Source organism: Phlebotomus argentipes, unplaced genomic scaffold, assembly GCF_947086385.1.
Source record: "Phlebotomus argentipes unplaced genomic scaffold, Phlebotomus argentipes genome assembly contig_39, whole genome shotgun sequence".
Taxonomy (NCBI): Eukaryota; Metazoa; Arthropoda; class Insecta; order Diptera; family Psychodidae; genus Phlebotomus; species Phlebotomus argentipes.
The window spans coordinates 1516294-1539698 of record NW_026776182.1 but is presented as its reverse complement, the minus strand read 5'-3'; the positions used below and the strand labels follow the sequence as shown (position 1 = coordinate 1539698).

Genomic DNA, 23405 nt, shown 5'->3' with positions numbered 1-23405 from the left:
TTGTCGATAAAAATCATAGTTTCCAAAAGCAGAATAAAGCGTAATCATGCATTTCTCACATCCATCCTCCAGCGTACGCAACTCCTTGAAGTGACTTTCACACTTGGCAGGTACGATGGTGGGACATGATGAATAATTTCAATATTTGATATTTGCTTTACCTTTTTCGAGTGTGTTTAGTCGTGCAAAGTCTTTTCACTTAACTCACATACGCCAAACACTCTTGTCATTGCATCTCAAATAATTGCTCTCTTCTCTCTCTCTTTCATCACTATATTTGTAATATACAATCCTCATATTTATATAATACATTTACATAGTTCTCCTCATTCTTTTCTACGCTATTTTATAAGTTCAGTATATACCAGTCCATTTTTGCTTCTTCAAACCATCTTCGTTGACGTTAATTAGCGTACAATTAAAATTATTAATATGTATGCTGAAATTGCAATTTGTATAGAGACTGTTCCCAATTTCCAAAGGAAATCTACACTAGCAACTCACTTAAACAGAAATCTTACACGACTTGAACAGTGGCAAATGCACTAAAGGTGACTTTCTTGGGGAATTCAGGACCCGCAGATGAGTTTCCCCTCGTTTTGATCACAGGCTTCAACGGAGCTCGTGGCTTCGATGACATCAATCCTGCCGACGCTGCGAACTCACGCAATTTTTGCGACAATCCCGAAGATTTATTTGTTGAATGCGTTACTTGTGGCAATGATGATGGCGTTATGTACCTATTGAAGACACAAGACAAGAACGACTATTAACTTTACATTCAATTGAATGGACATTGGGTTCCGAAGCAAATCTATATCCTTAAAATTACATGAAATGTGGATGGAATTCAAATCAGTCTTAACTAAATTAATAAGATCAAAAACTCGCTAAATGTAAACGCTTTTTTTGTCTAATATTCTGACCTTAATGACAATGAAATGATGACCAAAAAACGAAAGCAATCATTGAAGACATTCCTAAGAAATAATTGGATGTGTGGTGAAACCGAGTGCTTGGGGTCATGGAAAATGAAAGTGATCTGGACAGTAGAAGAACGCATTATCACCTTCGATCCACATACAAATAATTTTCAGTGGAAACAATATTTCTTCATATTGTTTCTCAACTAATTGCTTGTCAATAGAAATTGACAGGGAAATTGATTTTTTTTGTTGGTTCTAATATCCGAAATTGTTTCATAGATCTGTAAAAATCGGTATTTTTTGGAATTGTGATCGTAAAAATGTATTTCATTTTACAAACAATTCATAACTTTCTAATCAGACGCACACCACAAAATATATTCTAATGAAAAGTTGTCTCATTTTCCTTTCAAACTCGCAACCACAAACGGGCCTCTTGGAAGACACTTTTCTCGCCATTTCAAAGAGCAATTGAGCGCAGTGACGGGACTTTCGCTGATGTGGAGGAAAAGCGCAGCGGAGTCCAAACTCATCGACTAATGGTTATTATCTCGATGAGTGCTAAATTACAGTTTCTATGTGTGGCAAGCGCTCTTGAGGTGATATTTCGACGTGCATCAAGTGCCTTGTTATTACTATTGCGACCACAGACACTCGAAGTCTCATAAATAAATCATTGCTGGAGAATGTGTCGTGGCACTATAATTATACACTTCTCAGGGATAATTAAAATTTCAACCGCGACAAATTTAAAGAATCGTCTCACCATCTTATGATCTAGCATTATTAATTGTCAGATTCTTCATAAATCCATAAATAATACACCTCTGAGTCGTCTATCTTCGATTACTCTCTCTATCTCTCTTTCTCTCTCTCTCTCTGTCCTCTCTTCGGCACTGATGGCCTCTGGAAATTCCATTGAGCTCCCCAACAGAGTGCAACCGTTTCGAATCTCCAAATACTTTGGCTCTATCAAATGTACAATAGATGTAGCGTACAGTTTGTCATGGTGGGAATAATTAAGACAAAGAAAAAGAGGTTCTTTAAAAGCATGTAAAAATTCTTGTCTTCACAAGAAATGATCAACAAATTAGAGTCGAAAGAGCTTTTACTTTTATTACTCGGTGCGCACATCGCGTCATACTTTGTTGGACATTAATCAACTTCGATACGGTCATTACGGCATGTCTCTTGGAGCCACGCAGGTAATTTAATTACAAATTGTCAAAAATTTATTGCCGCCTCACTTCCATAAAGCACGCGGCTAAGTGAAATGCCAATTATGAAAATATAATTTTTGTGCAATAACACGAAGAGAGTGAAAGCTTCCGTCACGTTTGCGCGGAAATCCGCACTATATCACCTGCAGTGCAATTTTTTTCGCCATACAATTACAGTGGTTTTCCCCCAAATTTCTAGCTTCACAATTGATTATATTCTCTTTTGTTCATTTACTCTATAATTGCCCATCTAAATTATCAATTAATTACGTGGGCACAAGAGCGAATGAAAACTTATGCAAATTTACATGTTTCTCCAACTTGAATGAGTATTTGAGTCAGCAATTTTCTAGTCCAGTTACCACCCTTGATGGTTTGTTATACTAGCACTTGTATTGTGAATCGTATTGAAGATCTTTGTTCAATCACGACTGAAATTTCTACAGCGTACATAATTTTTTTTTACTTTTATAGCCCAAGAGCAAAATATGATATAAAGTGAGTCTTAAAATTTTGACTGCCTAATTACACACACACACGCACGCATCGTATTATACTTCCTACAATGAATGCATATTTCTGAAAAAATTGAAAACTTTGATGTAAGTAGGGAATCGCTTGCGCTAAATGATCTGTCAAAATGTCTATGGTTCTATAATATATTTGATATGTGTGCAGCATGCCGAAAGGAGGTGTGATTGCACCTGTTAAAAGTTAATTGGTCTTATGTGCGAAAGGATTGCGTAACTTTCAATTTTGATTTTTTTGCACCTCGCATTTCGTCAGCTAAGAAATGTCATCTCGCATCTTGTCCATGTTTGAACAATAAAATTGGGAGACTGTGGGTCGAAAAATTGAAAGTAAGCCCGTAATGTTGTGGTCAGTAAAAGAAAGTTGAATATTAATCTCCGATGGTCTTATTAATCTTTCAATATTTCATAATATTTGATGATTTTCCTACAATTTGCGGACGGAATTTCCTAAGTATGCGGACTCACGAAAATAGTGACAAGAGGAATATATGTATATGACGGTTACATGGAGTGCCGAGTTGATAATATTGTGTCTGTTGGTGACATATTCCAACGGGGAGAGATTTATGTGTAACGTTAAGTGAGCAAATCGATTTACAATGGTCAAAGCCACGGATATTGGCATGGAATGTTTCGTGGAAATTATTGTGAGTTTGTTAGCAATAATGTGGTGCCAGGGAAGAAATCGTATACGACGGGAATGGAAAATTCTTGAGTGACTGAACGAGAATATGGGAATTTCTAATATGAAATAAATGATCTGACAGAAATTTCTCAACTTCTTCTGCAGCAATTGCACAATGTTGTGCGCGATCATCCCGGGTGAGACTTGCATGATTATATATATGGTGGTATATAAATTACATAGATTGGATGGATTGGAATGATTATCGAGCAACGTGGATTGGAGGGAATCTAATACGAAAGAAAACCCGCCAATTCAGCATGACAGTTATTTCCTCTGCCGAGTCTCCTCACTCTCATTCACTGCAGAATGCCCGTTATTGGCGAGTACCGCACCATCTGTCCGTAAATCTCACTTCAGAGGAATATTAACATGATCCACAGTGGCGGAGGTACATTCCCGCGCCATACATGAAATTTTAAATACTACCAGAAGTCACTTGACCGAGAATAGAATGGTATGAAAAAGTGAGCTGTAAATCACGAATAGATCGAGAGATCTTGATTCATGCTCTCGCACATTTATCGATCCGTCATCTCATGTCGTGTCGTGTGGAACAGGTGAAGGTGCGCACGAGAGGTGCCCATTTAGTTGAGAAACCATCTAATAGAGTGCTGAAAATGGAAAACATTTCTCTTTCGATGATTTAACACTTTTCCGCGCACGGGGGCGGGAGATTGCACAAAAATACACGCTCGCTGGGGAAGGAAGTGACAGAGAATCGACTCAGAGACAACATCACGATAAAGAGTAGCGAAAGAGGCCTTTTACCCATTTGGAGACATGCCGATGGGACAGGTTGAAAAAATTGACCAAGAAAGACTTTCATTTGTGCAATCGCATTGTCGATCTGCAACAACTCCTTCGGCTTCCCTTTTACCAATTCACCAGCAGTTACTTCATTATTCATGTAGACTCCTTTCGCCTTTTTCCAATTTGCATTGAGGCGTAAGAGCAAAATATACACGTAAAATGTTCATTGCTTGAATGTATTTGTCCATGATATAGCTATTTTAATGGTAGATATGCTGACTATCATTATTCGCATCCAAATTGCTGGAATTTAAAAATTTTGTAATCGATCATGATTGCCTAGAAGTTAAAGCAAGGTTTTATTGTTTTCATATTTTTTCACACTGTGACATTGAATACCCTTATTATTTCTCCAAATGACGAGAACGTAAACGTCTCAAGAGCACTGACTTTCATTCCTTGAGTAAATACTTTATTTGAGAAACATCACTTGAAATTCCAGTTTTTGCCGCGCAAAAAACTATATGAAAAATCAATATTTTTGATTATTACTTGCATATGTATGTACAGCTAAATAAACCCAATCGGTTATTATGGGATTTGCATCCAAATTTCACATGGAATATAATCATTTACTGTTTTTTTAAATCACACTGAAATGATTTGTACATCCAAGTTTAGCAAGGGAATTTGCATCGGAAGTTTAAAGAAGAAAAATAACTGCAATGATCATTATGAAAATATAAAGATTAAATCCAGTTGATTGATCAACACAGTTTCTAATTTCATTGGTCAAACTGTTAACCATCAATTGTTGGCAGTCGCAAGAATAGGGAGTATATAGGAACGGAATTCCACCGTAATTCCCACGAAGAGACTAAATGTTAGGACTATCAATTTGCTGAGCAAATATCAGAAAATCCATCAAATGAATTTTATTGGCACGCGAAAAGGTAGAGAGTCATTAGCAATTCATTAATCGTTAGTGTTCGTACACCGCTTTAGAAAGTCCTCTCTCCCTTGGTCGCAAATAAAAGAATCCACACATTCACGAATCTCGTCAAGATTGAGTTGAATGACACAGACTGGGAAGCCCTATTAGTCAAAGTCAGGTCCCCTTCACGGCCTCCCCCGTGAGTGGCAAAAGTTCTCGTGAGATGCTCGAAGTCATACAACTGTAACACTTTCACTTTCGCAGAAGAAATGTTGAAGTATTAATAAAGAGAGCAAAAGACGAAAAATACGTATTCATATGACTTGAACACTTTATGGGAGGTACAGTTGGGTGTTTTCTGTGCACCACTCTGGCAAAAATCATTAATTTTCATGTTCAATTCTCCACGATGCTGAATTTCATGCTCACCATTGCCGCGGAAGTTGATATAAATTGGCAAGAATGGCGGGTGAGAAAAAAAATAGTGGATGGCAATTGGACTCCAATACGCACCAGATAGGCAAAGATATGTCCAAGGAGTAGAGAAGGTGGAATTGAAAATTAGCTTATTGTTGCACTCCACCTCTTGCCAGTGATTATACGCCGCATGCGAGTCTTGGTCGCTGGTGGACGCATCACCTGTGATCTTGTGATTCGATCTAAAGAGACGCCAATACGCCAGGGCGAAAGAGAGGCATGAGATTAAATTGAATCAGAGACAGAAGGAGTTTCTCATCCATGGTTTCATCCTTCGAGAAGGTCGTCCACCACCGATTCTTCAAGGATGATCCATTTTTAGAATGCTCTTCTTATGAAATTGCAAAGAGAGCACGACAACAATATCCGATTAAAATTCCTCAATGGATTTATTCTCGTACGAGTCTAATGTCTTACTGCATGTCTTTTGCTGCTACACACCATTAGCAGCGATATATTTAAATCAAAATGGTATAACATTCATGCGAAAAGAGCACCACAGTTCGCCTGATACATTGTCTGCCAGTGTGGTCAAAGTGACAGAGAAATTCCCTTATTTGAGCATTTCTCTTTATTCCACACCTGCAGAGGAATATATATATAAAAGAAAAACAGAGTGCTGAACTCTCATGAAATATAGTGATCTCTTCTGGTGATCTTCCAAAAGTACCCGTTTCATTCTTTCGCTCAAAATTTGATTCACGCAGGTAATTTAATAGCTCAAATGTTGAGACATATTTTAACAATTAAATTACCGTTTCTTCTTTCACTCCCATTGGCAATATAAATAGTCGAGAAATTCCTGTGGAGACACTTGACACATTTTGGGAAGACACTGTGATATTTAACTGTTTACATGTGGCTAGAAAACCACAATTTTGCGAAATTCTTGGACATTTAATTTTCATATGTGGAACCATCTACGCATGCTCTTCACGGTTACTATATTGTAGGATGAACATTATTTCTGAATATAAATCTTTATGAACATTAAAACAAGATATTATATTGCAATTTCTTATATCGACTAAGAAGATTAAACCTTTCACAATATATAAAATAAAGTTTATTTGTATTTTAGCAAAAACGCTGTAAATCTTGATATTTCTCTATTTTTAATGGAACATTTCTATTATATGGATTTTTTGGATTTCGTTTATGTCGCAAGAGTGTCAGAATTATAGAAAATATTAAATATTATTCGAGGAACGGTTACAATCCAAAAAAAACAATCTGAATATGATGATTCGCCCATCACTAAAGGAATAATTGTTAAAATTTTAAAGTGAATTCAAAGGGATTTTGACCAATGCATTCCAGCGGATGTCACAAAGGTCGTATGAAAAGCGTGTCCCATCTCTTGTTCGCACAATGTTGTCAATTGCGAGAACACGGAGATTTCCAACTGATAGATGGGGACATGTAATGAAATCGAATTAATATTTTGTATGGTAATTAATGCACTTTTTCCTCTCGTACCACGTCAGACGATGGCACTCTGATTGCACGCAGCACTTGATGATGTCTGCACGCAACAGTTGTGTGCATCATGTTGCATCCAATTGCTGGTGGATTGTATTTGAAGAGACGCCTTGTGTCTCATTCCCACCAAATTGTATATAATTTGTTGGGCTTCTTGTCGGAGGTGAGTCGCGGAAAGTGGTAGGCGCGCGAGATGCTAATGATGAGACCATGAATTGTGGATGGATCAATTGTCTCTCACAGTGGCACAATGATGTGTGTTTGTGCCACACAAAAGTGGAAAGCCACATTTTTTCATAGTGATTTCAAACTGGGTTAAATGCATTCAACATGAAATTCCATTGAGACCTTCATTATTAAAAATTCACTGACACTCGTAATAACGCCTAATAATTCTGCATCCCAGCATCATGCATACAATGCCCAAAATTAGAGATTCTCGACATTAGAACCCGAGAAGAGAAAAAGTATATATGGTCAAAGAGGAATTGTGAAAAAATAGAAAACAAACAGAAAGGCGTTGAATAATTAAATTATAATTTCTCCGATTATGTTTCGTGCATGTTAAATTCTAATTGTGTGGAGAAAGAAACAATTAAGCATCTCCCAAGAGGATGGTGATATCTTGATGGCACTCATTCCCATACAAAAAGAGAATATACCCACAATGGAAAAAAAAGTATTGCTATACGATTTGTCCTCCAACCACTCGTGTTATGGATTAATTTTTTTTCAGTTTAGATTGGGTGACAGAAGGATTTATAGTGGGACAAATTACTATATCAACTGCAAACGTATATAGTTTTCTGTTTTAATTTTCACTGTCCATGAAAATTTCTTGCAGTTACCAAGAAGTGAAACAAAGAAGAGTGTAGAAAATAGTTAGGAAAAGACTGTGAAAGATTATTAAATGGATATGCTCCTGGGAAGCATGGTTATAGGGCATTACAGTCTCACAGGTTTACAGACGTTTAATACCTCACAATAGTTTTCAGTTTAATTTTCTTTAATTGGAAGTCAAATTGCACGTGAATAATTTTAAATATTATGCTAACGAAAAATCTTTCTTGATTTTCTTGTTTGGATTAGTGTGCGGTTATAGTCCAATTTTCTCTCCAACTTTCCCTTTGATCTTCTTGCAGATTAGAATCAACAATGATGGCTGAATTAGTAGTAAATCAGAGGTGATATGTTTTCTCCAACAATGAGACGAAAATGTCTAGATAATTTCCGGACGCATAGTTTAGTCAGTGCCATGTGAATTTCATTCAGAAAATCAGCCAAAATATGTAGTATTCATCTTCCGGATAACATTCACCAGTCCATTCATCCATTTCTGCACGTGTCCAGACTCTCCCATGGAAGTCGTTATAAATCATTTGTGAAAAAGATGGTGTGCCTTCCTCAGGCTATACATTTGCCCGGCCTTTTGGTGGCAAGTGCTAATTTGCATGATGATTGCAGAGACAAGAGATGTGGCATGAAACTCGTTCGCCGATGAAATGTATGTATAGTGGATGCCAGTTGCACGCCCTTCGCGGGCAATGAATCCTTCATTTGATTATTCAAATACGCGCGCACTGTGAGGAATTAACTAACTGGGTATTATGAGCGGCTGTGAGAGAATCTTTCTGGCCAAGTGCATTGGCTAAAAGGATGATGGGGTGTGCACAAAGAAGAACATACGGAAGGGAATGAAGAGATCATCAATCATGAACCGAAAACACCAGAGAGCATGTAATCTCCATTCGGTGTGGCTCTCTGTGTCTTCTTCGCCTGTGGAATTATTAAATGTTACTAATAAACGTTGCGATGAGTAATGATTCGGGAAGAGAAACTTGTGTGTGCCGCCAAGATCCCGAGGCGCGGACATGTGTACATACATTCACGGCCAAGGGAAAAAATTAATTAAAATTATTGTTGAAAGTGCAATATTGTTGGAAAAACACGATGGAAGAGATTCCGAGCAGTAATCTATGGGAGACGACAAAAAGGAGCTGTGCAGGAAGGCAGTCGAGAATTGATCATTTTCTACCGCCCTACACCACACAACATCGCCCGACTATTTCCCTTTATTGTTCATTTATCAAGACGACAATCCTGTGCGGTCTTCTCAATATATTATTATTATACCTCTGACAAAGTGGCGCAAAAAGCTCCGTGCTATTGCTCAATAAATGTGGGTGTTCTACATTTCGTGTAAGATGAAAGAGTTGATGTGCGAGCACGAAGAAATCAGAGATGAAAAAGTACGATTGTGATGAAGCATTAAATAAAAAGAAGTCTAGAATTTCAAAGCCAAGACCAGTATCTCGGACAATTATTCGTGACTGTGGGAAGGTGGCAATATTTGGAAGTGTTCCACACTTTCTTCGCATCATTTAATCAATTAATTGTGTATATGCTGTGAATTTGTCAGCCGTGGGAGCGGAGCGAGAAAATAGAAACTGTATTTACGCACTTTTCTCCCTTCACCTACATTAAATAAGATTTCTTTTAATTGCAATTGACAAGATGATGGGTAAATTCATGTTTTCTTCTCTCTTTTGTGACTCTCTTGCCGCGAGAAATGCATGTGAGTCAGAGGTGAACTGGGATGATTAGCTGCATTTTATGGGCTTTCCATCAATTATCTGTTGAAATTTATGAACTGACATTCTTCGTAAGATATGTATGTAAATTGTAAAAATTTTAGTGCATGATATATAGTGAATAGTACGAAAAAAATCTAAGAAATTATATCTATCATATTTGAATAAAAGGAATTTTCGTTTCTAAAAATAATTTCACAAAATAAGTATCTATACTAATGGAAGCTTTTAACGCAATGCTATTATCACGATCAGCGCTTTTCTCTCAACGTGCCTTGTCACAACCTCTTTAAAATCAATAAATTTCTCCAGACTCTTTTGGACTTTCATCTTGAAGTATTACTAAATACAAGACTAAATATAATATCGCCCAAAACTCATCCTCTCGTCAGTGTTAACCTTTACTTGTCTCATTAGCGACGGAAAATATGATCCTCACGTTTCGTATCTGAATAGGTTGCTGTATTTTCTCCGTCCAATTTCTACCCATCATCTTTATTGTATTATCTACCTGCGAAATGCAATTAATATTAATGTGTGAATTGAAAAAGAAAATTGCGATGTGAGTGTGGCAGAAGAATGGGTGGATCATGTTGTATAATGACAATGAGCTTTGATCATCTTGTGATCGCGCTGTGGGGACGCGTGTTGCCTTTTTGCGTTTTTAAATACATCTTGCAAACATTCGCCTATATATGATTGTGTGTCATTTTCTTGGAAAATTATCTGAGAGAATCTCCGACGGGGAGCCTCATTGAATGGAACAGAAGTAGAACTGGCGCAGAAGAAGTGCCCCTGGCTATGGCCGGAACATTTCTTGGGCTCTGTAACTATTGAAGGTGTTTATGGTGTCGGAAATGGGTTTTTTAGCCTGACATTTCTCGAAGGCATGCGGCTTTTTTGGACCCCTTCAATAAAGGTAATAATATCGAATAATTAGCAGAGTCATAAACTGACACTTTGAGCGATGCTGCTTCAATTTCATCTTCTACTGCGAGACGCTTTTTACCTTTGCTGCCTCTGCCCAGAAATTCCACTGGGAGCAGTATACAAACGGTGTTTTCAGGTAATTACTATGAACTACTGTGACTAATTTGATCATTAAAGTGTATATCTTTTTCGCAGTGCTATGAGGTGCAATTTTAATTGTGCACGCCACGGGTTGACGATCGGGATGGGGCGTTGGATGGCCCGGGAAGAGTGAGAAAAGGTGAAATGAGAAATATTGAGCAAAAGTGGAGGAAATGGCTTAGTCAATCTCTTGAGCGGTGCAATTCTAGGTGAACTTGTTGCTGCTCAAGAGGTGAAATTGTTTCGTTGAACTTGCTGCCTTGGCCGTTGTGCTGTCGACACTCGAGACATGTGGAACCGAGATCACGAATAGGAATGCTCTCCCCGGAGCCCCTGAAGGGGCATGGAAGAGTGCAAGCGAGATGATACGGTAAGATGGTAATGAGAGATTTTCGCTTGCCGGGCATGTAGTTTTCTAGCGATCTCTTGATGCCTAAGACTGTACTCATAATAGTAAGGACAAGATCCTTGTAATTATAACTTTTTCCACAGACATTGAAGTTACTGTTTTGGCAAGACTTTTTAAGATTGTGTAGGTATTATTGAAACGAATATCTGAAATAGAGCGCTCGAAACATCGAATGCGTTCACTCTTCTTTTTTTAATGTGATAACGTAAAACTATTATTAATTTCATCGACGTTACATTTTTTATCAATACAGTCTTTATCGGTCTTTTACACTAGGCGTCTGCGGGGGGTGTTTTGGCGTAAATAAAACGGTTAGCGATAGTGAATGAATGAGGTGAGAAGGAGTGGAGAGCAAAAAGGCGCGCAACTGGATATTTTACAGTTGCACACACCTTGTTCAATAAGTTAATAGGCTCATGAGCCCATCGTCAAGACTAACTTCCATTTCATTGGGCATGTGCCGAAGAGTCTCCCACCGAGTAGCACCATCTGGCACGCATTTGATGGATAAATTAGCGGATTCTACATGGCCTTTCGTCATCCGGCCCAAAGCGCAGGAGCCACATTCCGAAAACAGCCACCTGAGAGAGCCCTCAAATGTAGCCACAGCCCATAAAAGTGTGCATTGTGCAATATGGACGAGATGCTCATTCTCGTCGCCGGATTGTTGATAGGAATTCAAAGCTACTACATGGCATTTTTCGCTCCATCGCCCATAAACTAAACTCCTCTAGCTGATTTCCCACAGTCATGGGGTCTCGCAACATCGCTTTTGAATATTTTCCTCCATTTCATTTAATGTGTCACTGCATAAAAGCTTAAACAGGGTTTACGGACGGTCGAGGAGGTGTCTGCAAATCAGGAAACTTTGAAAAATACCCAATAAATTCCTCTCGATATGATGCGAGGGGACTTTACATTTGAACTTTGACCTAAAACACCGAGGTGAGAGGTCAACCAGCTAACGGATGCGTAAGAGCTCCAACAGTGACAAATATGGTACTACATTTTTGCATAAAGTTCCCAACGCTGTTGAGAAATCTTTGCTGAAAAATTCAGCAAGCAACGGAAATTTTGCAACACTTGCGCCCAGAGCTTGTATATGGGCAAAAGCTGCCGGAGGAGTCGCCCAATGCAACCGAGAGGCAAAGAAGTCAGTCTTGCGTATATAAAAGTAACTGTCCTTGATTGGCTTACTGGCCTTTTGGCACTTGAGATAGCAGAAGATCACACTGCGTGCAGATGAGTCGAAGATGTGTGGAATTTTTAATTAATTAACCATTTGATGATATTCTCAGAGTGATTGTGAATGTCAGGAATTCACCTTGAATTCAATACAGTAATAGTTATGCCAAAATTCCACAAATCAATACAAAATCGTGAATGTGTATTCCAAGCACCTGTGAATTTATCTGCTGGCGGGATGGCCACCAACTTCCCCATTTCACAAATTGCTCTTGCGATGATGTTAAGGTCGGAATCGAGCAGGTTGACTCGATCGTGGGGATACAAATCACGATTTTCAGTTATTCCGCATATCATTGCTATTGACTTTCACTGCTCAGAGCCAGTGGGCTTTTAACAGTGGATGGAAAAAAGATCTCGCGCCGAAGATTAATCGGCACTTTTTTGTGTAACACATCTCATCCAGAGATTATTTATGGGCAACACGAGGTGAAGAGTGGTATTTTCACTGATGTGGAAAGGTAAACATTAGACTTTGGGAGAATCCAGAAACTGGTAAATATTGCGAGTTTGCCAATTTGAGCAGCAGGTTTCAAGTCGATGTGCAAATGAGTGTAAAAATTGCGCAAAAAGACACTTTGTCGACTCAAGTCATCAAACATTATACCATCAATTAGTGTGACTCAGAAAAGACACTAAATTTTGCTCATAGACAATATATAGTGACGGAAAAAATAAAAGTATTCATGTATTACACATGAAGGAATAGTTGTAAATTGATAGAGTAAAATTGAGGATTTTCTGTTCATTTTAAACTACTAGTTTATCAGTGCCAATTCTGCATGATAGAATCATCTGAATAAATGCTATGTGTAAATGATTATTCTAAATCATGTTCTTAAGCTTTTTGAAACGGATCAAGTATAAATTAAGTGACTTTTGATGGTAAGGTCAGAGTGCGGAGAATATATTTGAAAGCAATTCAAATGCGAAGTGAATGGAAAGAAGATCTAACGAGTGTGTATTCTCATTATTTTAATAACCAGAATTTTAAATTATTATTCAGTGGAATAATACTTGTTTTGTCTAAAATATGCAAACATATTCAGAGACGAGACTGGTCTTCTGTACGACTGGGAAGACCCGAAAGCTATATGGCGTCGCAGGTGGTAACATTGAGGAGGCAGGGAGGCTGTGACACTTACCGTCTGGTTTGCCTGGGAATTGACTGTGTCCAGCAGACTGGAACTGGATGCGCCTTGGTATTTGGTTTCATTGTGGTGAATTGCTGGCGATGGCTGGGCTGCCAGAGCTGAAGCTCTCTCAAGGAATTGGCGCTCGTGATTCCGGGTGGGAAGAGCGAAAACATGCTGCTGGCAGGTTTCAAAGGCCTCTGCTGCTGATAGTTGCGGTTTGGGTCCACCTGAACCCGCACAAATTTACCCGCCAGAACATCTCCCACATTTCGTTCTGTCAAGGCCATGTCCATGTTCACTGGCACGAGCTCCCGGGGCGTTCTCACTGCGTCCACGGAGTGGGAGCGCGGATTGATGGTGCCCGGAGGCAGGGGTGCACGCGTTTTGGCACGCCGGAAGCGTTCCACTTTCTGCGGTGGACCAGCTCGCGGGATGGCCACACTGTCGCCGCTCGAAGCGGTGTTGGATGGCGTCGAGGCACCGGAAGCCGGAGCTGACGAATTGGAGCTGGACCTCAGCTCAGTCTCCAGATCACCCTGGAGACAGATGATACTCGCCGGCTGGCTGTAATCGATATTGCGGCGCGCTATTTGCGTGTGAGTTACTCCATCACGGTCGGTTCGTTGCAAGATATCAAAAGCCGGTGTAGATGCCTGCAGCTCTGAGTCTGTGGAAATGCGATCAGGGTCACTCTCGAATCCTTCGTCCAGTGACCGTGTGGGACTGAGTATGGGCTTTGAGCGAATGTCCAGCTTTGTGTCCATACTGGCCTCACGCAGTATCCATCAAAATCAATTTGCAAGAGTGGCCACTCGTGGTTTTCCCTCGATGGATCTCTGTCTTTTTCTCTGCCGCCGCGCCAATGAAAGTCCCCGCAAACGAGTGGGGCTGAGAGGTGTGGAAAAAAGTGCAGAAAGTCTCGGCGGAGCAACTTGAAAATTTATTGTCTCTCACTCTTTCTTTCGCGGTATTAATTTTCAATATCAATTAACACAGCCGAAAGGTAAAGTAGAAGAGAGACTTGAAAGTGGCACGATGAATTCACCAAAAATGGGCACAAATTTGCCATAAATATTTCTCACTCCTCCTATCTCCGAAAATAAATCCAACTGCACTATTCTCTCTATCTTTTGTCTAAATTCACGATCTACGCACACATAAATTCTTTAGGACATCCACCGTCACATTCCTGGCCACAAGGAAATTTCACTACCAGGATTCCTTCGCGAGTCTCCGCGCTGAATCATCGCACGGAGGATAGCAACACTCTGTGGGTGATCTGGATGGGAACAGGTGCAGAGAAATCATAAAGTGCCTCACTCGAGTGATCGCCAAGCACTGACTCGGTTGGAAAGCCACACAAGACTGACTCTCGACGGGTGCGTCTGCCGACTGCGCTCCGCAATTTCCATCTCCATTTGGCTCTCTCTCTCTCTCACCGGGGGCCCACCGCGCCCCGCGCCCTCCCCAGAAGCATACCGGGCACGTACGAGATGAAAAAGAAACCGTGAAACACTTCACTGTTCACCTTTCTTTTTGATGACGATGATGATGATTTGAGGATTTTATCGTGATATACGGAGGTATGTTAAAATCACGCTCAAGTGTGCAAAGTGCTTCGCGCCACACAAATATACTGCAAGAGCAATTCATTCATTTTTACGAAGCAATGTACACTCATAAAATTCCTTTACTCTTTACGTTTACGGGATAAAAAACAATGCTATTTAAACTTTTAATAGCGTTTTGATAAATACATTTTCTTGTATGAATATGAATTTTTAAATTCCAATTGCAGGCATAAGCTTTTATTCCAGACTGATTATCAATTTACGTCGCTCATATTTCTTGACCCCTTGATAAGAAATTCACACTTTTGAGTAACTTATTAAATTCACAACCTTCTCGAGCTCAGTTCCAATTGTGGGTTCTAGTAGAGAACATATGTATTTTAAATCGAGTGAAATTCAAAGAAAACATGAAGACATTTCTTATGTTTTTTACCGGTATTGTCATTACTGTGGCTTCTCCTGAAACTGAAAGTAAGATGAGGAAACTGAAAATTAAATACACCGAATTCATTGTGTGTAATTATGTGATTTTATCTCCAAGAAAAAATATTCTGCACTCATGGAAAATGGTCACACTACCGCAGTGGCAACGGACAATTCGGGATTGACCAAATTGACCCTTCACTCTGCACTCACTTGATTTATACTTTCTTCGGGATCAATACAGATGCAGAAATTGTAATAAGAGACACTTGGTTAGATCTAGAGGATAATTATGGTCTCGGGAATTTGAAAAAGCTCAGTAAGTTGAAAGAAATCAATCCTAATCTTAAAACATTGGCTGCCATCGGTGGTTGGTCTGAGGGAACAGAAGCGTTTTCTAAAGTAGCCAATGATCCAGTGAAGAGAGGAATCTTTGTGAAAAATTGTATGGATTTTGTGGAGAAATATGATTTCGACGGATTGGACCTCGATTGGGAGTACCCAGGTCAACGTGACGGCAACAAAACCACAGATAAAGAAGCCTTCACACTCCTCGTGAAGGAGTTGGCCACCGCTCTACACTCTAAGAAGTTGCTTCTGACAGCCTTGGTTGCTCCTGAGCGATATAGTTTCAATGTAGCCTATGATATACCACAAATAAGCAAGCATCTGGACTTCATGAAACTCAAAACCTATGATATGCATGGATCTTGGGGTTCAAAAATAGGCAACAACTCACCACTGTATGCCAAAGCTGCAGAGAACAATATGGAAAAACTCATGAACATGCATACAGGAGTTTTTGACTGGATAAACAGTGGTGCACCCGCAGAGAAGCTCATTGTGGGAGTTTCCACTTATGGTCGAGGTTTCAAAATGATCTCACGGGATAAAAATACTCCATTATCACCTCATGGTGGCGCATCCGAAGCAGGTCCGTATACGAGCGATCCTGGAATGTTGGGCTACAATGAACTCTGCGAGAAGCGCTTAACAGAAGCGTGGAAAGATCACTGGGATGAAGAGCAGATGGTCCCCTACACCACTAGAGGCGATCAATGGATCGGCTATGAGAATGAAGAGAGTTTGAGGATCAAGGCGAGATATATTAGGATGTATAAATTAGGAGGAATTATGGTAGCCAATATCGAAACAGATGACTTCAAAGGGTTTTGTGGTAGAGGGAAATTTCCTCTACTGAATGAGGTTAAGAAGGCATTGAAAGAAAAAAGTCCATATGCTCCGAGAGAAAGAAAAGTTTGTATCAATACAATAAAATTCTCATAGAATATGATAACTTTCCTTATACATACATATAGGCATGATTTAAGAACCACTTGTACCTTGGCTAGTTAAGTGACAACAATGTGGAAAAGGAAATGAGGAGTGCAACATGACATTCCCAGCGTGGGTTAACAGTTTTTACTGGGCGAATCAGTGAGCAAGTCTTCTTCCGACCGAGCTCTCCATCCTCTCTCTATTCCAGGGAGATATGGCGCTACAGCTTGTGCTTAAGATGCTGATGGCAATAAGTGGTTAAATTTGAACCTGTGTGAAATTCTCTGGTGAGTTTGGAGATAGCTATGGCATTTGATGGTTATTTGATGTTGGCCAATTGGCGGGACGGTGAATGAGGAAGTAGAAGTGAATGAAAGCCAGTTTAGCAACTCGCTCTTGCGTCTTATGTTGCGATGGCGAAGAATCATTTCGAATAGCGACTCGGTGGTATTTATTGTCTTGAAATTTTACGCGAGCAAAATGCACGAAAAGAAAGTAATTAAAGTCCAAATGATGTAGGTCGATGTCAAAAGCTCCGGGCGTTTCTTCACGTCACCACAATATTTTTGCCAACAAATAAAATCCATCACATTTGCAACAAATCGACAAGTACGCTGATGGCTCTCTTTGCCGATGAAATTGGAGAGGAGTGACCGTAGATGAAAAAAAAATAATGTGCTCATGTTCAATTTGAATTTCAAATTTGACAGTGAGGTGAAGAAGTGTTTGAGTGAAGGAATCGATTTCCAAATAACAAATTTGAAATACTAATCTTGGTCAAATATTTAATCAAATATTGTCGAAATTGTGTCGCTCGCGATCTGTAATCTCATGTCATCAAGGCTCTTTTTTGCCTCTATCAAACACATCGTGTGTGTGTAATTCTAAAGTCCACTTTTCCCATCTCCTCTCAAATGCCACTTTCATTAAATATTTATTATAATACAGCCATATTTCATCGTGAGTCCGATGAATTGGACAACTGTCCAAATCTCGGTAACAGATGAAATAGAAAACCCTGTTATTTATGGTGGTAGAAAGTGTTGCAAAATCCTATGCTACGGCCGCTGAGGTAAAAAGCGATCACTATTATCAATGAATTTCAGCCACTGTAATTGAATAGAAATCGAAATTTTTCTGCGAGAGGCGAGCCGCCCACGAGAAATCGACTTTGCTGGATTTCCTCTATTTTTGCCCATTACCAGAGAGAAGAGTGAGACGTTTCAAAAATGATAGTTGAAAATTATGTAAAAAATGTATTTTTGTAGCGAATTTTTTTTTTTGTTATCAGAAAGGGAAACTTCAAATGGAAAGTTTTGAACAAATTTAGCATATCCGTTGCTAACGAAAACGAGTGCTAAAATTTAGCATTTCCAGTGGCAAAACAAGATCATTAGATAAAGTTAAATGATACTTTTTACCATACAAAACATTCATCTTCAAAATCGCCTTTTTTCAAGAACAACCTTTTGCATAATTAATTTATCTAGTCCTTCTCTCTTCATTGAGACATTAACTTCGAAAGATTTATGTTTCCGAAAACGAAAGAAAACTTGTCACTGAGTTGAAAACGTAGAAAGCTGCAGATTCAATCTTATGTATCCACACATTCATATAATGATAATGAGATGTTCAGAATTTAGTGAGGAATCCAGGTTCATCTTCCTTTTTTATATAATGCTTCAGAGAATGAATATAAAATCGTCAACCTACTTTACATGTTTTCTGCGTGGAAAACATATTTAGAAAAAAACTCTTTTTTCTAAAGAACAATAATAATCGCCAATTATCTCAGCAGAAAGTTGGCCTAAGATGCCACTCATTCCCGCTTGATGTTTTGCAAGACGAAGATTTTCCCAATAATACAGCCATACATCACAACTCACCACTTTGCAGGTGCAATTACCTGAGGATTTTTTGATAATTTACAGCGAAATTGAACAATGCTGAGAGATGTTTATTGATGAAACTCGGTGGCGTTCAAAATATTGATGTATATTCAGGTGTTTCATGGTGTTGCTCACTGTTTAACGTTCCTGCGCGAAATTGCTCAATTGACGTCGAAATTGTTCTGTCTTCTCTTTACTTTAGACAAAAAAAACAAACACTTCTTTTTATCACGAGAATATATTGTGAGACATAAAGTGATGGAAAATTTCATATATAATGTTTTACGATTCGATATCAAAAAGAGGTTTTGAAACATTTTCAGAGAGGTTTTTATAGACATTTCTATATTCAACAAGTACTTACATTTGTTATTGTAAAAAGGCACTTGCTAATAGTATTCTTCTGGTCACTTGAAGAGAGTGTGAATGAAAATGATCGATAAAATTTTGATTTGCGAATTTTATAACTTCCTTTTATTGCCAACCCGAATTATATAAGAATCGTTTCAAATTATATTACCCCTCTATATGCATTTATAGAACCGCTTTATTACTTTCTTATTAAAGATTTATGCAGCTTTTTTTTACTACAATTGTCCAGTTTTACTCATGAAATAGCGAATTTCTTTTTCTCTATTTCTGCAACATATTTTCACATAAATTATGTCTTACAAGCAGTTTCTTCTCATATAACTCCCTGTACATTTCCTTTGTATATATTTCCTTAAACGTTGATAACGATTAAGGTTTCTTGTGCAATTTTCCACTATTAGAGATCTCACAGTGGTGTCATTATAGGGAATAGAGAAAAACTTTGGGTGTCTGAAACTTTTAATTCATGGTAATTTGTTTTTGCGATGATGAAAATTCACTGAACGACATTTAATGTATGATTTGAATTGCTTGATAATGTTTATGAGTTAGTAATGAAGAAAAACTGAGATGTCTCTCGAGGAATTATAGCTAGAGAAAAACAATGGAAATGGATATATCGACACTTATCAAGTGAGAGTAGAAATGTCTGAAGTAGAAAATGTCTCTGCTCTTCTTCCATTTTTTTTTCATTTCTTTCGCTATTGCTGTTAAAGAAATCAATGCCATTTGCAAATGGGCACAGCAAATATTATGGCAAATGCTGTTCAATTTCTTTTTAATGTGTGTTAAGATATTTTTTTTAAAGAAAATATTGCTTAATGCCTCGTGTGATCATCATTGACGAAATATCAAGTGTTTATGAAGAGCGTTGACAAATATTGTTTCATGTTGTGAACTATTTTAAATTTCTGGAATCTAACGCAGATACACAAATAATCCATAGAGTGGAATAAGTTTGCAATGCTATGAACGAAGCCTTGTGACTTTCTTCACTGCTTTATCGTCAAAGTGACCATCCCCGTAGTCTATTGCAATTAATGTGAGACACCTCGTATAAAACTCTCACAGCCGCAGGGAGAATTTTACCCAAGTGCCAGGTGAAATGTGATGAAAAATGTCTCCATGGAGAAAAACGCATTGAATAGCCGGAACTTTTACTGCTGCTGCATGGTGCTTTTTCTGTTTATGAAATGCCTAGCAAGAGCGATTAGAAAATTGTCACACATTTGATGTAATTACCCTGTCGCTATGGGAATGCATATATATATGTGATGATCGATATGACGAGGAAAGAGAATCACCGTTTATAAGATCGCCAAGCTGTGGCGTGATGGAGTGAAATGTGCAAGTGATAAACGGTGAAAAGCGTCGCATTTCCTGGGTGAAAAATACACCGGTTGATGGCAAATTGGATCATTAATATGATGCATAAGAGTTGAGTGAGGAGTGTACGATTGAAAGTGAAATTAATGCGGATAAATTGCATAATTCCACGCTATTATTTAAATTACCAATCGAGCACGCCTTCCATGGCATAAGGAAGATCTTCAGCTAAAACAAATCATTTCCATCCATTAGATCCAAAATTGTCCGGCACATTGGTCAACCAGTGAATCATCCAATGTGATGAGATCCTTATGTAATGGATTATAAAATTCTCTCTAAGTCAATCAACGCGCGCGATCTTTTGCCTTTTATTATATTGATGAAAGGCGAGTCTGTTGCACCTGATCTGTGAGTGGCTCTTTGATTTCTCACTCTTTCACCAAACTCAACTCACCGTTTGTTCAATTGCAAATCAACCTTAATGCTAGATGCCAATCTCTAACCAGACCGTGAACATGGCCAGAGCTGATGCGATATTTATTTATTCTTCAATTCAACATGCAAAAGCTCTGAAGAAATATCAATCAACTCCGTTTCTCGCCCTCCTGCTTTGCATTAAATTCCTTGACCCTGTCCCAGCTGTCGTGGCGTGCATCATCACACCACCTAGTTGTATCCAGTTTTGTGTACAAATACACCTACTGGTAGTGTGAATAGTGAATACAGGTGGAACTCCAAAATTTACATGACACCGTTCATGATAATGATACAATTTCAAAATTCCCTATTTGTACTATTTCGTCGTCTTAACTAAATATACTCAAATGAGTGTTTTCAGATAAATACAGTTTTACGACCATGCGAGGATCCAATCCAAATTGCTTCGACAAACATAAACAATCTTTTAAATAATGACACAATTAAACTTATACATAGATTATCATGCAGTAAACCTAATGGAAAATATATTTTCTGGTATATAATATTTTTCCATTAGATATTCGCTGATTAATCGGAGTACCTCACAAGTAGTTGTGGCCTCGTGGTCAACTGGGCTGAGGATCGTCAACTGAATAATAGTGCGATCGATGCAGTTACAATTGCGGACTTCAAGATCATCGTGTTGCCGAAAAAGAATAGGCAAACGGTGCATAGTAAGATAGGAAAAAGAAACATATTTTTCACTCACATTCAAACAGTTAGCATATATAGTGTGTGAAAATCATGAGTGAAAAATAATTTTGCGAGTTCATTCCACTCTAATATCTCTTCTTCGATAAATTGATTGCAGGGATTGTGCGCAAATCACTAACAGCACTCCCAATTCCAAACAGTTTTCTCACACAATTCCACAGAGATTAATCTGTGTCAGCTAAAAATTGGCCATAATGTCTCTATTTGTCGTCGCCTTAGTATTTTCGCTACTTTTTTTGGCCAACATCCAGAGAGTGCCCAATAAATTCAACATTCATCGAGGTGACTTTGAACATATACTGGTTTTTTTCTCTGTTGTTCTTCCAGTAGATTCTCACGCGTGAAGTGCGAGATTCTGCATTTTAGCTTCTATTTCATATTTATTCATCGAGAAATTTACACCGTGGAAGAATTCAATGAGAATGCCAATGGAGACATGGAAGTTGAGAGAGAATTTGTGCATATAGAGACATTAGAAGAATTTTAATTTACGACCCATTATGAAGAAATGCATAGGAAATCGAATTGCCACGGCGAGATCAGTCAAGGATCGAGTGATGTGTTTATTGAGCTGCTTTCTTGTTAATCAAACTGTTCTTCTGGGTTTATCCATAAAGAACACAAATTGAGTGGAGAGACGATTAAATTGGCTCTCAGGGTAGACAATGTGTGGATGCCAGGAGGGAGAGAAAATGTGTATTTTTCTCGTTTAATGATTATATTTATTAATTTACTACTGAATGGACTCTGAATTTGAGAATAAATCGCGATTTTTACAATTGCATTCAAGCTGCAAAGGTGACAAATATACTAATATTCTTCCTTGAGTCAAATTGAATTTCAATAAAGAATATACAGTCGAATTCGTGTCAGGGTTTGTTCAAAATGTCATCTCAATACTGCATGAAAGAAAAATTAGTTTTTATTACTTTTTCAAAAGTACAACAATCTTAGAGTCACTTGATCATGAGGAATAAATCAAACTATTACGAAAAAAGTATAAAATAAATATGAAAACTATTAGAGGACGATGTGAAGGATTCCTCTATTATTTTTAGTGGGTGGAGTATTTCACCCTTCAGTGACAAATGTGAGATCAGAAATGTGCTTGTTCATCGATCACACCTTACCGACATCTTCCTTTTTTGCTGCCGCATTCAAGCTGAGAGTGTGATTATCTCATTCCAAATCAAATATTTTTCAGGCAAAATTAATTTTATAATATGTAAATTCTTCACATTGTATAAATATATTTTTTCACGTCTGCTTCGCGCTGACGCTTTATTCAAAGCGAGAGACGAAAAATCACCTTATTTGCTTAAGTATCGCGATGCGGCAATTATGTCATTAATGTGATTTTTTGAGAGAAGAAAGATGCTCGTCTCAAAATTTATTAGCAGTCGTCACACGACTTTGACTCAATTCCCACTTCATGTAACATCGAAATGCGCCATGTGACAACTATCGAGGTTACTCAAAAGTAATTCACGAGATTATTCAAAACTCGCTTAAGCGAACCATGATCGGAATATGTATGTATGTGCGAATTTCAATTGGTATAAGTTGAATTATTTCCATACATAATTCCAAATGTTTTCTTTGCTTTATTCAACGGTGTTAAAAATTGATTAGAAATTTTCCCAATATTCAGTGATTTCCGAAAACTTCTCATTGTTTCTGCAATAGTCCATAATCATATGCGTTATTATATAACATGCATATGCTTCATCTCACTTTATCTCATATTCTTTAGCCAAGACACACGACACAAACGTAGATGTGCTTCGGAACACAGAAAAAGCGACCGCGGAAGAATATTAATAATTTCATAACAAACTTTATGTAACTTCCCCTTGATACAGATGCACATAGTGAAAAGACATCAAG

General features: G+C 38.3%; 2 protein-coding genes across 2 annotated transcripts; one reads left to right on the top strand and one right to left on the bottom strand.

Moving 5' to 3' along the window:
* Positions 1-261: 261 nt before the first annotated feature.
* On the bottom strand, positions 262-14832 carry LOC132263770 (uncharacterized). The gene is made up of 2 exons (XM_059763746.1): positions 13472-14832; positions 262-740 (listed from the first exon to the last, which is right to left on the bottom strand). The coding sequence occupies exons 1-2, from the start codon at positions 14224-14226 to the stop codon at positions 518-520; spliced, it is 978 nt and encodes a 325-aa protein (XP_059619729.1). The 5' UTR covers positions 14227-14832; the 3' UTR covers positions 262-517.
* Positions 14833-15381: 549 nt separating this feature from the next.
* On the top strand, positions 15382-16772 carry LOC132263662 (chitinase-3-like protein 1). Its single transcript, XM_059763554.1, has 2 exons — positions 15382-15504; positions 15575-16772. Exons 1-2 carry the CDS (start codon positions 15441-15443, stop codon positions 16741-16743), a joined length of 1233 nt encoding a protein of 410 aa, XP_059619537.1. The 5' UTR covers positions 15382-15440; the 3' UTR covers positions 16744-16772.
* Positions 16773-23405: the final 6633 nt, after the last annotated feature.

What these genes read in the sequence shown, in the direction of transcription:
- LOC132263662 (XM_059763554.1), top strand. Translation starts at nt 15,441, where the DNA reads ATGAAGACATTTCTTATGTTTTTTACCGGTATTGTCATTACTGTGGCT. An exon ending in GGCTTCTCCTGAAACTGAAA is followed by an intron (nt 15,505 to 15,574) that starts GTAAGATGAGGA and finishes TTTATCTCCAAG; the next exon opens with AAAAAATATTCTGCACTCAT.
- LOC132263770 (XM_059763746.1), bottom strand. Translation starts at nt 14,226, where the DNA reads ATGGACACAAAGCTGGACATTCGCTCAAAGCCCATACTCAGTCCCACA. An exon ending in ATTCCCAGGCAAACCAGACG is followed by an intron (nt 741 to 13,471) that starts GTAAGTGTCACA and finishes TGTCTTCAATAG; the next exon opens with GTACATAACGCCATCATCAT.